Source organism: Ahaetulla prasina, chromosome 4 (genome assembly GCF_028640845.1).
Source record: "Ahaetulla prasina isolate Xishuangbanna chromosome 4, ASM2864084v1, whole genome shotgun sequence".
Classification (NCBI taxonomy): domain Eukaryota; kingdom Metazoa; phylum Chordata; class Lepidosauria; order Squamata; family Colubridae; genus Ahaetulla; species Ahaetulla prasina.
The window spans coordinates 109,420,588-109,437,747 of NC_080542.1; the positions used below are offsets into that span (position 1 = coordinate 109,420,588).

Here is a 17,160-nt window from a genome sequence, read left to right on the forward strand (position 1 = left end):
CTTTATCTTGAACTTGGCTGCCAAATATAAACAACACTGTACGTCAGTAAATAAAAATTGCCACCTGAATATGTATAACCCATGCGTGAGCCTTATTAGTACGCATATTTACATACTTTAGGTAGAATTATCAACAACAATATTGAGCAATTGAGAGCCAGTTTGAATTGCCTCTGAAGAAACCTTGTCAAGAAAATTGCAAGCTGTTTCCAAGAATCAAAGCTCATTGAAAGAAAGAAAAATAAATAAATAATTACTATGGCAAAGTTCATAAAGTCTTTGTGATTTTGCTACTGATCTGAGGTTTTCATCTGAATTATGGTTAGCCTTGAGATAAAATCAGTTGCTGGAAAACGTTGGTACACAATATGTTTGCATTGATCAATTAGTCCTAAAACAATTCACAACACAACTTATAAATACTCTTTTTTTTTTTTTAAATAACAGAGGGCGGTATTAATTGTGCAGGAGAAAGGCTGTTGTTTTTGACTTTTTTCTTTTTCTCCTTCCTATATCTGAAGAATACAAGGTTTCTGTAACAATTAAAAAGTACATTGAATCATCACTTTGCCCACAATTTCTAGAAGAGCATAGAACTACAATTAAGAGAGTGGATATATATTATTTGTCAGACCTTGTTTCTGCATCAAGCAATACTTTACTGGTGAGCTTTATTAAAGTCGTACCTTTGAATCCGATGAAAGATTATTCATGACAGGTAGGGAGTGTTGAAGGCATAAATATATAAATATTCATATACTACCAATTCGATTCAGAGTTTTGTAGCTTTTTTCCGGAATTTGTTTTCTGGAATGAAGTTTCATATTCATTTTAAATTTAATGGATATGCTGGAATAAGTGCAGCTCTGTCTCTAACATTGTTATAAAAGTGATATTTTTAGTCTTTTTTCACGACTTTCTTTAATAGCATTATGTGATAAGAATAATTAAAAGTTAGAAGGTATGTACTAGCACCTTCCTGTGTTGGATTAGAATCTTTGATGCAACAATTGTACACCAGCAAATGAAAGTACAGTAGAGCTTCCATATCTAGACTGCCAAACTCCAGACAACAGCTAGTTGGCAGCAAAGAATTAAAATTCCATAAAATTGTTTCCATCTAGTGGCCATATATATAAATACATGAGATTCACAATGCAGTACTATGTTTACATGTATGTTAACTATTTGAAATAACTTTGGGATGAAGAACACAACTAATCCAAAATCACTCTATAAACTTTGTTGTTTGATAGCTTTTCTATAGGTCTGGGTTTTGAAGCTTCTATGAGAGAGTTAAACTAATTTTGTTTTCTTTTTCATTATAAAAGATTGCTTGCTTTTCAAGTAAAAACAAAACCTTATGAAATGCAACTCTGAAAGTAAACATTTGCAGGAAAATATATAAAGACACAGTCTATTACACTATGCACACTTAGTCAATAAAATAGTTCTCATCAGACATTTTGTGTAAACACAGAAAACACTGTTATGTACCAGTGAAAAGATCTGCTTCTAAACATTAATATGCACAAAGACAGAAACCCACCTAAAACACAATTTATATCAATCTGAAATGAATTTATATAAGGGAAACAATCTTCATTCATGATTCATGTCTCAATAGTAGTAGCCTTGTGCTTAGATACCTGTAGATGTGCATTATGTGTAGATTTCTTCTTTCTATATATATGCTTATACCTCCTTATATTTACCCATATATGTTTATATACTATATAATCTTTTGTATGATTCCTACATATATTGTTGTGACAAAATAAATAAAATAAAAATAAAAAGGTCCTACAAATACACAACAATAATGAACTAAATAGAAGATGTTACCAACATAAGTACTGAAACCTGAAGGCATAATTATCTTTGTTATGCATAACATCCCCACTATGCCCATTGTTCATATTAACTACTTAGAATCACGGAAAAGGCCTGCTTAATAATAATAATAATAATATGAGAGTTGGAAGGGACCTTGGAGGTCTTTTAGTCCAACCCCTTGCCCAGGCAGGAAACCCTACACCATTGCAGACAAATGGCTATCCAACATTTTCTTAAAAATTTCTGGTGTTGAAGCATTTACAACTTCTGGAGGCAAGTTGTTCCACTGATTAATTGTTCTAACTGTTAGAAAATTTCTCCTTAGTTCTAGGTTGCTTCTCTCCTTGATTAGTTTCCATCCATTGATTCTTGTTCTACCCTCAGGTGTTTTGGAAAATAGTTTGACTCCCTCTTCTTTGTGGCAACCCCTGAGATATTGGAACACTGCTATCATGTCTCCCCTAGTCCTTCTTTTCATTAAACTAGGCATACCGAGTTCCTGCAACCATTCTTCATATGTTTTAGCCTCCAGTCCCCTAATCATCTTTGTTGGTCTTCTCTGCACTCTTTCTAGAGTCTCAACATCCTTTTTACATTGTGGTGACCAAAACAGAATGCAGTATTCCAAGTGTGACCTTACCAAGGCATTATAAAGTGGTATTAACACTTCACCTGTTCTTGATTCTATCCCTCTGTTTATGCAGCCCAGAACTGTGTTGGCTTTTTTGGCAGCTGCTGCACACTGCTGGCTCATATCTAAATGGTTGTCCACTAGGACTCCAAGATCCCTCCCACAGTTACTACTATTGAGCAAGGTACCACATATCCGGTACCTGTGCATTTAGTTTTTTGGCCTAAATGTAGAACCTTACTTTTTTCACTGTTGAATTTCATTTTGTTAGATAGTGCCCAATATTCAAGTCTGTCAAGGTCTTTCTGTATCTTGAGCCTATCTTCTGGAGTGTTGGCTATTCCTGCCAGCTTGGTGTCATCTGCAAATTTGATGAGTTCCGCATCTATCCCCTCGTCCAAGTCATTGATGAAGATGTTGAAGAGTATTGGACCTAAAACAGAGCTTTGGGGTACTCCACTGCATACTTCCCTCCATGTGGATGTAGTTCCATTGAGGACTACACGTTGAGTGCGGTTGGTCAGCCAGTTATGAATCCATCTGGTGGTGGTGCTGTCTAACCCACATTTTTCTACTTTATCTAGTAATAGGTTATGATCTACTTTATCAAATGCTTTACTGAAGTCCAAGTAAATTATATCGACAGCATTCCTCTGGTCCAATAATTTTGTCACTTTGTCAAAGAATGCAATAAGATTAGTCTGGCATGATGTTTTTGACAAACCCATGTTGGGCTTTTGGTTATTATGTTTGCTTCTAGGTATTTGGTGATTCATTGCTTGATTATCTTTTCCAGAATCTTCCCTGTATTGAGGTTAGGCTGATAGGTCTGTAGTTTCCTGGATCTGTTTTTTTTTCCTTTTTTGAAGATGGGAACTACATCAGCTCTTTTCCAGTCTTCTGGCAGTTCCCCTGTGCTCCAGGATCTTTGAAAGATATAGTTCAGTGGTTCTGAGATTTCTGCCAGTTCCTTCAGAACCGTGGGGTGTAATCCATCCGGTCCTGGTGATTTGAACTCGTCTAGGGTAGACAGATGTTCACTTACCATTTTTTTCCCTATTTTAACTTGTGTTCCTAATTTGTTTTTTGTGGTGCTGTTTTTGATAGGTTGGATTGTTTTTGCCTTTTGTGTAAAGACAGATGCAAAAAATGAGTTAAGTAGATCTGCTTTCTCCCTGTTGCTTGTCACCTGCTTGCCACTTTCTCCCAGCAATGGGCCAATTGTTTCTTTGACTTTTTTCTTGTTTTTAACATGTTGGAAGAAGCTTTTTTTGTTATTTTTTACTTTTGTCGCTAGCCTTTGTTCATTGTGAGCCTTAGGTTTTCTCACTTCATCTTTACAAGCTTGGGCTATTTGCTGATATTCTGCCTTAATTATTTGCCCCTCTTTCCACTTTTTATATGTGTCCTTTTTGTCTTTCAGTTTGTCAGGTAGTTCTTTATGCATCCATGCTGGTTTCTTTTGAGATCTATTATTTTTCTTCCTCATTGGTATTGTGCTAGACTGGGCTTTTATAATCTCACTTTTCAAAATTTCCCAAGCTTCTTGAGTTGTTTTCTCCTTGAAGGTTCTCATCCATGGAATCCTTCTCAAGCTCTCTCTGAGTTTATTGAAATTAGCTCTCTTGAAGTCCAAGACTCTAGTTTGACTTTCTTCTACTACTTGTGTTTGCATAATGTTGAATTCCAATTTGCGTGATTGTCAAGGTTCCAGAAAAACCTCTTCTGCATAAAAAAACCTCAGAAGCCATTGTTTTTCAGAGTTCTTTACTAGCATGAGGAAACTGGCACACGATGAGTGAAATTCCAAAACTGAAAAGCTGAAAAACTGATTTTCCGGATTCTTTTCCCAGTTATACAAACCCCAAGAGTCCCACCCCCCTGACCCCTTTGATGGTCACATGGTCCCACGTTCTCCCAGTTCATTCGAATATCTTCTTGCCACTCTTCCTGCAGATGTGAACACCATCCGACCTTGACCGCTTGAAGAATGTTACCATAACCCTCAGCCCCCCTTCTTCCCCTCAGGGGAAAAATATGGCAGTGTCTGGAACCCTAAAGTCTAGTATGGTTTCCAGGCCTGACAGTGATCACTTGCCCCCAAGATTCCTATAGCTTCAACACCTTCTATCATTTCATCACTGTTAGTGAGAATTAAGTCCAATATGGCTGATCCCCTTGTTCCCTTCTCTACTTTTTGGGAAACAAAGTTGTCTGCTAGGTTTGTTAGGAACCTGTTGGATTTTCCACTTGGTGCAGAGTTTGTCTCCCAGTTGATGTCAGAGTACTTAAAACCCCCATTACTACTGTAATGTGCTTCCTACATACCTTAGTTAGCTGACTAGCAAAAAGTTCATCTACTTCCTCTGTTTGGTTGGTTGGCCTATAGTATATGCCTATGGCGATATCATTTTCCCTTCCTTTAATATTGATCCAAATGCATTCAAGATAATTTTCATCATTGTTGTGCTCTATTTCTGTAGAGATGTAGTTATTTCTTATATATAGTGCAACTCCACCTCCTCTTTTATTTGGTCTATTTCTTTTAAATAATTTATATCCCTTTAGCTGTATGTTCCATTTGTCAGTTTCATCAGACCAAGTTTCCGTAAGGGCAACAATATCATATCATTTACTGCCCTCATTTACTTGAATTTCTAATTCACCCTGTTTATTCCTCATACTCTGTGCATTGGTGCATAGACATTTGAGTCCATTTTGATTGACCTTGTATTTACCGTCTACATAACCTGTGTTGTGCATGACTGCCCCTACTTTCTTGTCACCTGTTTGATTAGTGCACGTGGTATGGCATTCACTATTAAATGCTTGGTTTTGCTTGATAGCAGGGCTGATAATCTTATCCACACAGACATTTATTTACATGCATTGATAACCGTATTAATTTTGGATTGCTGGGGACAGAAATGTTCTGTATCAATTAATTATCTGTCCCCACTGTTCAGTTTAAATGTTTCTCCAGAAAATCTATGAATGTATTGCTAAGTAACTCAGTCCCTTTCTTTGAGGGATGCAATCCATCTCTTTTGTATAGTTTTTCATTGGACCAGTTGCAGACATCATGACTAATAAAACCAAAGCCTTCCCTTTTACACCACTCCTTTAGCCACACATTAAACTCCCTTATATGCTTGCCTTTACCTTTTTGTTCCTTATATACTGGTAAAACCTCTGAAAAGATAAGCCTACAATCTATACTACTAAGTTCATACCCCAAGCTCTGGAAATCATTCTGCACAGAAAGTGCATCCTTTTGGGACAGATCATTTGTGCCAAGATGTATAATAGCATCAACATCACAATCCTTGCTGGCATTCTTGACTATTTTAAGAATATGCCTCTTGTCTCTGCTGGCAGTAGCACTTGGCAGACACCTGACCTCTTTCAAAACCTCCATATCCTTTCCTAAATTTACATCCCTTACAATTGAAACACCAATCAGAAGGTGGCTTCTCTTTTTGGATACTGTGCTCTTCTTGTGTGACCAATGTATAATACCTGATTCACACTTTCCCCTTTTCGAAGTAAGTTCTTCATCTTGGACCATGATCTCCTGCTTGTTTGCGTTATCAGTATCACAACTACCTTGACCAGTCACTTTAGTGTCCCTATTAAGGTCAGCAAGGGCACTATATCTGTTATCCTGGGACACTGCAAAAGCTTTGTGTTTATGATTCACAGCTCTCAACCTGCCAGATCCCACGGTTGTCCATACTGCCCTTCTCCTGCAGGAACTTGTGGAAGAGGGGACTGATGGGACGGCAGCTCAATAGAGTGGAATGGCTGAATTGGGCACCTAATTTCTGCTTGGAGAGCACATATTTGAGATTCTAGATAAGTAATCTGTCCACATAGACTACTAATTTGTTTACAAAGAGGGCAGTACCCAAATTTGAAAAGAGTACTGCGAAAGACAGCTGCAAAACAAATATTACATTGCCAGTCATTCTGAAATAGAATAAAATCACAATCTCAAGTGGAGTAACCCTGAATATATAGTTCAATTTTTGATTTATAGTTATATGATGGGCCGCTTTTCCTTTGTGCTCACCTTCTTCACTCCCCAGTCACAGTCAGCAGCTCCTCCCACGAGCCCCAGCAAAGTGAAAAAGCAATGGAGGCAGTTTCAGTGCTTTGAATCCAGGTGAATGTTTAGCTTCCATCTGAATGCACCCATTAAACAAAGTTCCACAAATCTATGGGACATCGCTTTTACTATTACAAATTTCTCCATTCTAATATTGATGTGGGGCTATAAATCTTTAATTTGCATCCATTCTATGAAGGTATTTTGGAAAGAAAAAAACAATTTTGATTTTCTGCTGTATGAAAAATAAATTTCAGATATTTAGAAAGTTTTATCATATTTCTGTGTAGTCATCTTTTTATGTTCTCTTCATTGTACATGATTTTTAGTGCACTAATCATCTTCATTACCCTTCAGAAAACCTGTTTCAATATCTCCAATTCCAAAAGTGAGGTATTTACAACTGTACACAGACCTTTGATGAGAACTAATCTAAATTAAGAAACAATTATTTTTCATTATTTTAAAAGTATAAGTGTTGTACCTTGATGAATGTATTTTTTTATTTTTTGTATACTGAGAGCATATGCACCAAGACAAATTTCTTGTGTGTCCAATCATACTTGGCCAATAACAATTCTATTCTATTCTATTCTATTCTATTCTATTCTATTCTATTCTATTCTATTCTATTCTATTCTATTCCATTCCATTCCATTCCATTCCATTCCATTCCATTCTTTGTTAAATTTAATTCTCTTTATTCTGTTTCTTTTTTTCTATCTATAAACATTGTTTTGAATTTTAGTTGTGCTTTTGAGGATAATAAGAATCAGAATTTTTATTTAATCTGAATATTACATAAACCTTTGCTATCTTTGATACTGTATCCACATGATAAATTAAAATATTGTGTGAAGGGCCCGGACTGATCCTTTTGGCACCTTTCATAATTCCTCTTTCCTATCTGATGATGAAACATTAACATGTACTCTTTGAGCATGATTTTTGGATCATCTATGTACCTGCTTAATTGTGACAGTCAACACAATTAAACTCTTAAACAGCTTGCTGATTAACCCATCATATAGTATTCTGTCAAATGCTTCACTAAACTTGAAATATACTAAGTCTATAGCATTTCTTCAATCTAGTAAGAAAGTTACATTATTAAAAAAGTAAGATAAGAAGATTGATGAGAAAGTGTGAGAGGCAAGTTTTTTCCAACCTCAGTTCACATAGGAACTGTGTAAACTGTAAAGCTTTCTAGAGCTTTAGGATAGATAATCCTAAAAAATTCAATTGATTCAGAGAAAAAGAAAGAAGCCACTGTAGTTGGTAGATTCAAATAAATCATTAGCAACATAATTCCTGAATTTTCATATCAAAGGCCGAAGAGTTTTAAACAGTTGCATAAGCAAGTTGCCTATAATGATTTATTATATACACTTACTCATCGAAACGTATTACTGTCTAATTTTTCAGCAGCAGGATAAATTGCCTAGTTTGTAAAATGAGAAATCAGTAAAATGCACTTTCTTATGAACTGTTAGTACAGTACTGTTTGAAAACAGAGAAAATGCCAGTATTCACTAACTTAAAAACAAATTTAAACTTTCCATTCGTGTGAGATACCCTTTTCATCGTGTATTTTTTTCTAAAAAGGTTCTAAAAAGTAATAAAATGTGGGCATACATAGTGTGCATGTATATACGTATATAAGAAGGAAAAGAATTCTAAGTTCATATGAGAGAATTTATAAGTGTAATATGAGAGAAATATATGTGTACCTATCTACATATATGTATACATATGTGTAGATAGTTACACATATATATATATATACCCAAGCCCTTCACCAGTCTAATTCAGACTAGATACCAAGTTGAATGCAAATTGCAAAATACCTTGAAAGAGATCTATCGTGGCCTGGTACTAAAGATATATTAGGAATTCTGAAAAATCTTTTCCTCCTTATAATGATCCTCTACATTACATTGCTTGGCAGCAATAATTCAAAAGGTCGTCAGAAATAATCAAAGGAACTCTACAGGTATGAAGAGTCCAAAAGGTACATTTGAAAGCAAAATAAATGATAAGCAAGCCCTACTTCTCCCTTCAAGAATTAATACTATTGTGCAATTTGAAGAGGGGGGGATTCTCTTATACATGTATTCTCTTTGGTACATTAACAAAAATTAAGAAAAATATTTTTATAAAATATACTTTTTCCTGTTCATATATCTAATTTGCCTCTAAATTGCAGGAGTCAAAAGCAGTCTAAATTTCAAAATTAAGACTGATAATATGTTCCATACAAACCAGGGATGAAATGCTCCCAGTTAGTACCACTGGTAGTAAAAAAAAGGCTACTAGTTCACTAAAACGGTAGTAAAAAATGTAAAAAAAAAGTTCCAACTATGCGCATTGTTCACCTGATCGTCGGAACTTTTTTTTTTTTACATTTTTTAGCATTTTTTTACTACTGGTTCTCCGTTCCTTCGTTCCCTCCCTCCCTTCCTCCTTCCTTCCTTCCTTGAATATTATATATATATATATATATATATATATATATATATATATATATATATACACACACACACACACACATACATACATACATACATGTTGGTCTTCGGTTATTCGGGTATTCTTCCGCGTAAAATTGGAAGTGTCACCAACTCAAATCCCCCTGCAACTCACACTAACCTGAGCACAATCAAGCCCCCCCCAAACAGAACATACCCCCATCCAATCAGAGCACAGCCAACCCCACCATCCCATCACAGCCAAACCCCCAACCAATCAGAACACACCTCCACCCAATCAGAACACGGCCAAGCTCCCAACCAATCAGTTCAAACTCCCACTAGCAGTTAAAAGGAAAAAACAGCTGCGATCACACATTGCTCCTAGAAGCACAAAGCTGTAAACACCAGCCTGAAGATGACGAATGAGAGTTCGTTGAAATGTCGCCAAGACACTTCCAATTTTACGCAGAAGAAAATCCGAATAACCAAAGACACACACACACACACACACACACAAATATATATATATATATACAATGAATTACAATCAATTTAAATATATTTTCATCATTACAGCAATTACTTCTGTCTTTTACCTCAAAACTAATAAAGGAGGTTTAGAAAATTTGAATTACTGTTAGCTGAATTTCTGCACTCTTGACAACATTTAAATGTATGACTTTAATTGTTGCACAATTCTCAAGAAATTTATCCTATGTAAACTCTGGTGGAACTGAATGGGATTTTCCAATCTATAGAGTTTCAGAATATAATCAAGCCCTCATCTTCAGGGACATTTTTGGCTTGTTAAACTCTTTAGAAGACCACAATTAGATCTATACTTAATTCTTTCTTGGATAATGCAACTGGTTTTTCATAAATCTGGCCTGTCTCTATCCAAGCCAACCACAGTTCCTTATATTCCTTATATTCAGATGGTCCTCCCATCTTCCCAATAGCATCTTGGATTTCTATTATGGATGCAAACCTCTACTCATTCTTGACTCTTTGCAAACCATATGGCCTCCACAGATTCAGTTCCCAGGGGCATGCTCATTGAATACATCATTTTCACAGCATGGGGAGACAACTTGCAGCTGTGGAATGCATCAGACTAAGTTAACACAGTCTTCTATTTACTTTCCAGAGCAGTCCATTGCAAAGAAAGAGAAAAGGAAAAAACCAGAGAAGAGACATAAAAAAAAACGCTCTGTCCAATTTTAGCTGTGGCACCACTGGTTTCTGCTATGTCCACCAATAATATGCATCCTTCAACAAATTAGCCCACCAATATAAAAACTGACTGTAATATTGGAAATCAGTATTTGTTAATGATCTTTTTATAAAATTCAGCTGGAGGGGATTGTATTCTTATTTAATAAATCTTGACTCTTTCTTTAATATATCTTGCATTATTTTCTTTAATATATTTTACATTATTTGAAATGATTAGCAGGTTATTACAAGTAATTTTGTAATTTGACAACATATGTGATTCATAACATTGCATAATTCTTAAGTAAATAAAAATGTCTTTTTGTGTGTTTATATTTTATACAATAGGTACTATTTTCCCTCTGCATTGCGTTTTGGGGAATTCAGATCATAAAGCAACTCACTTCAAACTCAGCAAAGCAACACTAAGAAGAAGTCTATCAAAATTTTATTTTTTGTGATGGATTACTTTCATCTGTGCAGAATTACAGTAGAGATTTCTTTAATATATTCATCAATAGAAACAACAACATATAACCAAATCTAAGATCAACATTTCTCAATTTCTTTACTTTTGTTTATTTGGAAACTTCTGAATTTTCTGCATTAATTTCATTTATATGCAAATCTTTTATGTAATTTTAAAACTAAAATAAATATTAATTATATGTGGTGGCAATAAACTCGTTTGGTTTCTTTATATGTTAATAAAATCAAAAGACTTTGTCATATAGGAGGTGAAGTTTCACTGATTTAAGATGAATATTGAAGAGAATTTTGCAATTAATCATGAATACACTTCACACTTGCAAATGTAAACATCAACCTGTGGATTTTTTAACTTGACTGTAATTCACTCAAGTGGATTGTATTCTGCCTTTCTTTCCAGAAAGGATGCAAAGCAATTAACAATTAAAATTTTGATTTTAAAAAAAGCAAATAATTATGAAAAGACCTGGATAAAAATAGAAGTCTTAACAAATTTGCTAAAAGTAGAAAGAATGGGGCTGAACACTACCCAAGAGATTCTATTTTATAATTTGGGAATTGCATCAAAGGCTATTCAATATGTCTCAACTACACAAAAATTGAAACCAATGCTAAGGATTGCTTTCTTGTAGAATAATGCTACACATTATATTGTGATAACTACATATAGTCCCCGATATACAGCAGTTCATTTATTAACCATTTGAAGTTGCAACAGTACTAAAAAAAGGACTTATGACCATTTTTCTCACTTACAACATTGCATCCTCCCTGTAGTCACATGATCAAATTTCATGTGTTTGGCAACTGGTTCATATTGATGATGATTTCAGCAACGGGGAAACCACATTCACTTAAAAACCATGTTACTAAATTAATAACTGCAATGATTTACTTAACAATTGTGGCAAGAAAGTTTGGAAAATTGGGCAAAAGTCAGTTAACCAATGTTTCATTTAGCAACATAAATTTTGGATTCAATTGTAGTTGTAAGTTGAGGACTAACATACTGTCTTCTGCATCAAACCCCAAATTGTGCCATATTTCAAGAACAAAAGCAAAAATCTGTAAGGTATGCCCAGCAAACTATTGGCAGTGCTTCTAATATCACGAATTGGTTAACACTCTGGATTTTGCACAACTAGAATCTCCAGAGCATAAATAATCTTTCAGTCATCTCCTTTGACAGAGTTGTTTGTTTGTTTTGCATCGGATGAGGCTTTTATATACACAGCTTCACAGAAAGAGCCTTGGATATCTAAAGAAGTTTCAGATACAGGGCTTAGAGGCATTTTTGCAAATGGAGGGGATACTGGACCTTGGTACTTCACTTTGCAACTTGTTACTTTTCTGGTTCTTCTTTTAAGTATCTTTTGAAAATTTATAAATAGGCAGGTAACATATTTTGTGCCAAAGGAGATGTTGGATGGCTCATTTATGCCCAGGATCCTGCCATGGATATTCTAGTTGTATAAGCTATTATATTTCTTCTCCTGCTTCCTGCTGTTCAAGCTTTTGATCCTCAGTTTCACATACTGCTACCCTAGACTCTGAACTTCTGCTGTCATCATGAGTTATTAACTGTGTCTGATTTTTTCCTTGAAACTCTGTTGTTGCTTTTGGTGTATCCAATCTCTGATCTTCAGATTGTCTTCTTTCTCAGCTGTGTTTCCCCTTTTCAATTTTGATGGATTTTTGCTTTTGGTTATCTGTTATAAACTGCAGGTTAACTCTGCACCCTACTATAAATCTGTATCCTAGTATAACAGTGAAAAATTAAGCCCATCCGGATGCACGTTGCTGTCTAAAAGTGAACCTAAATGACGTTCTGTTTTGTCTGTCTGTCTGTCTATCTGTCTGTCTGTCTGTCTGTCTCTCTCTCTCTCTCTCTCTCTCTCTCTCTCTCTCTCTCTTTCTCTTCCTACCTACCTACCTACATCTGTCTGTCTAGCTCTACCTACCTACCTACCTCTATCTATCTATCTATCTATCTATCTATCTATCTATCTATCTATCTATCTATCTATCTATCTATCTATCTATCTATCGTATATACTGCCTTTATTATTTTTACAAATAATTCAAGGGGTGAACATTTAGCATAAACACTTTTAAAGAATTTCATTCTTAAATGATTGAAAATGATCACTAGAAGTGATCAGGAAGACCTGTAAGAGCTATAACTGAAGAGAAGGAGCTTGTATCAGGTAGGCCTTTGGATAATGGCTTGTACAACATTATATCTTAGAAGACATGGCTAAGCCTATAATTGCATCTTTTTTGCTATTAAACTATTATTTATTCAGATCCTTGAGATCTGTTGAAATTTTAATTTTTTGTCACATTATCTATGTCATGTTTATGTTTTTATTTCTTTTACTGATATATTTGAATGTTACATAAATTCCTAATTCAGCTGGACGGTAATGCCTGTAGTAGATTATAGCAATATTTGAAAAGTATAAATAACAGCATAATAAATAACAGGAAGTAACTTTACACAAACATACCTGAATCTGATAATATTTATTTCAAATTGGCTTGATATAACTCACTGATATATTCTACAATTGATTTCACCATTGATGTTAATGTGTTTTTGTTGTTTCCTATTCAGCATGATGTCATAAATGCAAAATCATTTTTACATAGCAAACCTGATAGAAATAGATAACAACATTTGTCATTAATAGGAACATCAAGGTTTATTGATCTGGTCAGTTGTATTCCATCGTGCCTTCTCAGCATCCCATCTAGGTTTATACAGAACCATATAGTGAATTAATTTGGAGGCCAAGAAACTAAACAAAACATTAGTCCTGGATTAGTCCTGAAAGTGATAATAATAAAGGTAATGGTTTCTCCTGTCCTGTTGTGTCCAACTCTAGTGGGCACTACTTATAACTGTTTCTTAACTGACAGAGCCAGCATTGTGCAAACACATTACGTGTCCTGTGGCTGGCAAATCTATATACACTAGATAAAAACAATAAAACAATATATCCTGAACCAAAGAATAAAAATAATAAGAACACTTAAAAATATTTTAATAAGTTAATTTTTAAAAGCATCCAGTTTTAGGGTAGTTCTTATTCTGAATATATGTACAATTCTGAACAAGCATTTCTTGCATGTTAATTAAAATAAGACAAGGTGAGAATGAGTCCTATTTCTTTTTGAAAATAACTTTCTTGAACCAAGAAATGCATATCATTTTGTTGCAGAAGTGTGTGATTTAGTGCTACTCCTATGTATTTGTAATATTTAGATCTTCCTTATTTTTTATCCCCCCTCCCCAAAGGAATTAATCTCCCTGCATTTCTTTCATATTCTAGGACATCCTTATAACTAGAAATGTTATATCTTTACATTAATTAAATATTTTGAATTCCCACACAGATAGATACTCCCCCCCCCCAGTTATTTCAATTGTAACTTCTGAAACTGTGTCTGCTGACAATTGTGAATTATAAGACTTCAGAAAGAAAATGGAAGAGGGTCCTTGGGAATACATTATTTCACATAATACGACAGAAATTACAATTACTTTGAAAAGAAAAAAAATCATAAATCACATAAAAATGCATTTTTAAAACAGGTGTATTAAAGTGTTTTAAAGGCCTAGTTATAAAAATATTCATATTTTAAAAAAATATTCCAGATCAGTTTGGAATAGGCCAAAATAGATTCAGAAATAAACCAAATCAAATCAAGAAAAGCCCACAGAACAGATTAAATCTTTCCAAGCTATGTGTGATGTCCATTATTTCTTTCCCATATTGTACCCATCCTCTGCATTTCATTGTTTTAGCAACCCATTAATGTCTTTCATGTTATTTTTTTGCTTTACTTTTTTTTACTCTGTATTGTCAATCACTTTCACTTTGTTTATATCTCTGGATATCCCTTGTTTCTTTCACAAAGAAAACACATGTGACTGAGTACACAGATGACAGACAGACAGCAATAGCATCAGATTAATTTAAATTAACAAGAGGGCTAGAATTTTAAAGGAATTCAAAATCAGACTACTGAAAATATGATTATATCAACAACAGGAACTCTCACATACTCATACCCTTTCGTTCAATACAAGCCTTATGCTCTCCCACCTCAATAAAATACCACGTGATTAAGGGAACTGCAGTGAAACATAAAAATTTATGCTTTTCATTAAAATATGTTTCCAGTTTCCTCCTGACGTTTTGCTTTTTTAGAAAAAGCACAACAATGCAGAAACACACAGTAACTTGCAAGTGCTTTATTCAAATTATTTTCCTTTGTATGTATTTCTCATTTTTCTCTTTCCAGGTTTTTTCCCCTCGTAGATACATATAAAGATGATGGTTCATATTCTATTAAAGTTTTAGGTCTCATTGTAACCCTTATGTCAATACATTATTTTGAATTGACTAGAATAGTTCTCAATGGGGTTGTTTTTTGCTTGAATTTATCCTTTTGGCATCTCTGAGTTAATTAATCTTAATTCTTGCTTTAACTTTGGAAGGATAAATTTCTGGAAATATAACTTGTTCAGCACTGGTACTTGGAGTGTGTAGGGATTATTACTTTTTAAAGAAAGTTTTCATATAGATCATTGTTTTCATCAAAAATCATAAACATAAAAAAGGAGCATGGAAGGATTTACATCAATTAAAATAAATAATAAGCAAGCAAGCAAACAAGCAAATAAAAGCCAAAACTATCCTACGCTGTATTAATAAAGGGATAAAATCAAGATTGTGTAAAGTATTAGTATCACTTTATATTGCCTTGGTAAAGACTGCACTTGGAATATTGCATCCAGTTTTGGTCACAATATGAAAAAGATGTTGAGACTCTAGAAAGAGTGCAGAAAAGAGCAACAAAGATGATCAGGGGACTGGAGACTAAAAAATATGAAGAACAGTTTTAAGACTTGGGTATGCAGGGGTGAAATCTAAAAATTTTCCCTACCGGTTCTGTGGGCATGGCTTAATTGGTGGGCGTGGCTTGGTGGTCAGATGACTGGGTGGGCATGGCCAATAACAATAAATAATAAAAATAATAAGGTATACAAAACAATAAGAGGTACCAAAAACCAACTTTCACACTTTACACACACACAATACAACACAACTGACACACACACAATGTAAAAGTAGCTGCCCTTCACCCAAAATGGCCCCTGCCACAAGCAGGAACCTCAAATTTTCACACTTAACACACACACAACACAACTGACTCTCTCTCACACACACACAATGCCACATACAGCTTTGTGAGATTTTGGGTGTTTGTGTAGTTAGAGTGAAACACTACAGAAACACAACAAATATCAGAAAGCTGCACAAATATTTTATTTTATTATTTTTATTTATTTTTTTAGAACGGGGGTCTCCAACCTTAGTAACTTAGTTTGTGGACTTCAACTCCCAGAGTTCCTCATTCAGCAAAGCAGGAAGTCAAAGCAAGCTTTTTTTTCCCCCTTCGGTAGCTGAAGAAAGTATGGTGTTGCCAGCCTGAAAGAGCAGTAATTATAGGTAAGTGAGGAGGGGGAATTGGCTGGGCATGGATGGGGACTCTTGTAAGTGGGGGCTGTTAAAAAGTGAGTTTAAAAGCCTGTGAGGATCAGGAAACTCCTCTGGGATCGCCAGAGGAGGCTTTTAAAACTTCGGGTTTTTTTCTCCCCCCCCCTTCGGCTGAAGAGGGTTTTTTTTAAAAAAACTTTTAAAGGGTTTTGATGATCTCTGCTCAGCCCCGCGATCAGCAGAGGATTTTTTTTTTACTTTTAAAAGCATGTTTTGGCTGAAGAAAAACTTTTAAAAGTAAAAAAAAACCCTCTGCTGATGGTGTGGCTCAGCAGAGGCAGGGGGGCGGGGTCAGGGATTTTTGCTACCGGTCCTCCAAACCAGCAGCTGCCATAGCTACCTAATCGAGCGAGCCGGTGTGAACCGGGATCATTTCACCCCTGTGGGTATGCCCAGTTTAATGAAAAGAAGACTAGGAGTGACATGATAGCAGTATTCCATATCTAAGTGGTTGCAAAAAAGAAGAAGGGGTCAACCAATTCTCCAAAACACTTAAAGGAAGAAATGAATGGAAACTAACAGGAAGAGAAGCAACAAAGAACTAAGGAGAAATTTCCAGAAAGTAGAACAATTAATCAGTGGAATGACTTGCCTCCAAAAATTGTGACTGCTCCAACACTGGAGGTTTTTAGAGATGGGACAACCATTGGTCTGAAATGGTATAGGTTTCTTGCCTGAGCACAGGATTGGACTAGAAGACTGCCAAGATCCCCTCCAACTCTGTTATTTTGTTAAATTCTGTTAAACATGCAATCGCAATAGCATTTAGACTTATATACCATTTCACAGTGCTTTACAGCCATTTCTAAGTGATTTACAGAGTCAGCATATGCCCCCAAA

The 17,160-nt window shown here is 35.0% G+C and overlaps 1 protein-coding gene across 5 annotated transcripts in view; it reads left to right on the plus strand.

Annotated features, from left to right (window-relative positions):
* Positions 1-13,254, plus strand: part of AGMO (alkylglycerol monooxygenase) — a 193,045-nt gene extending 179,791 nt beyond the window's left edge. For 4 of the 5 annotated variants that reach the window (XM_058182036.1, XM_058182035.1, XM_058182033.1 and 1 more), the window contains one exon: positions 10,610-13,254. In XM_058182036.1, coding sequence (XP_058038019.1) covers positions 10,610-10,690 — 81 coding nt within the window. In that variant the 3' untranslated portion in view covers positions 10,691-13,254. The remainder of the gene's footprint in view (positions 1-10,609) is intronic. The other variant, XR_009155004.1, reaches the window with a different exon arrangement.
* The last annotated feature ends 3,906 nt before the right edge of the window (positions 13,255-17,160 follow it).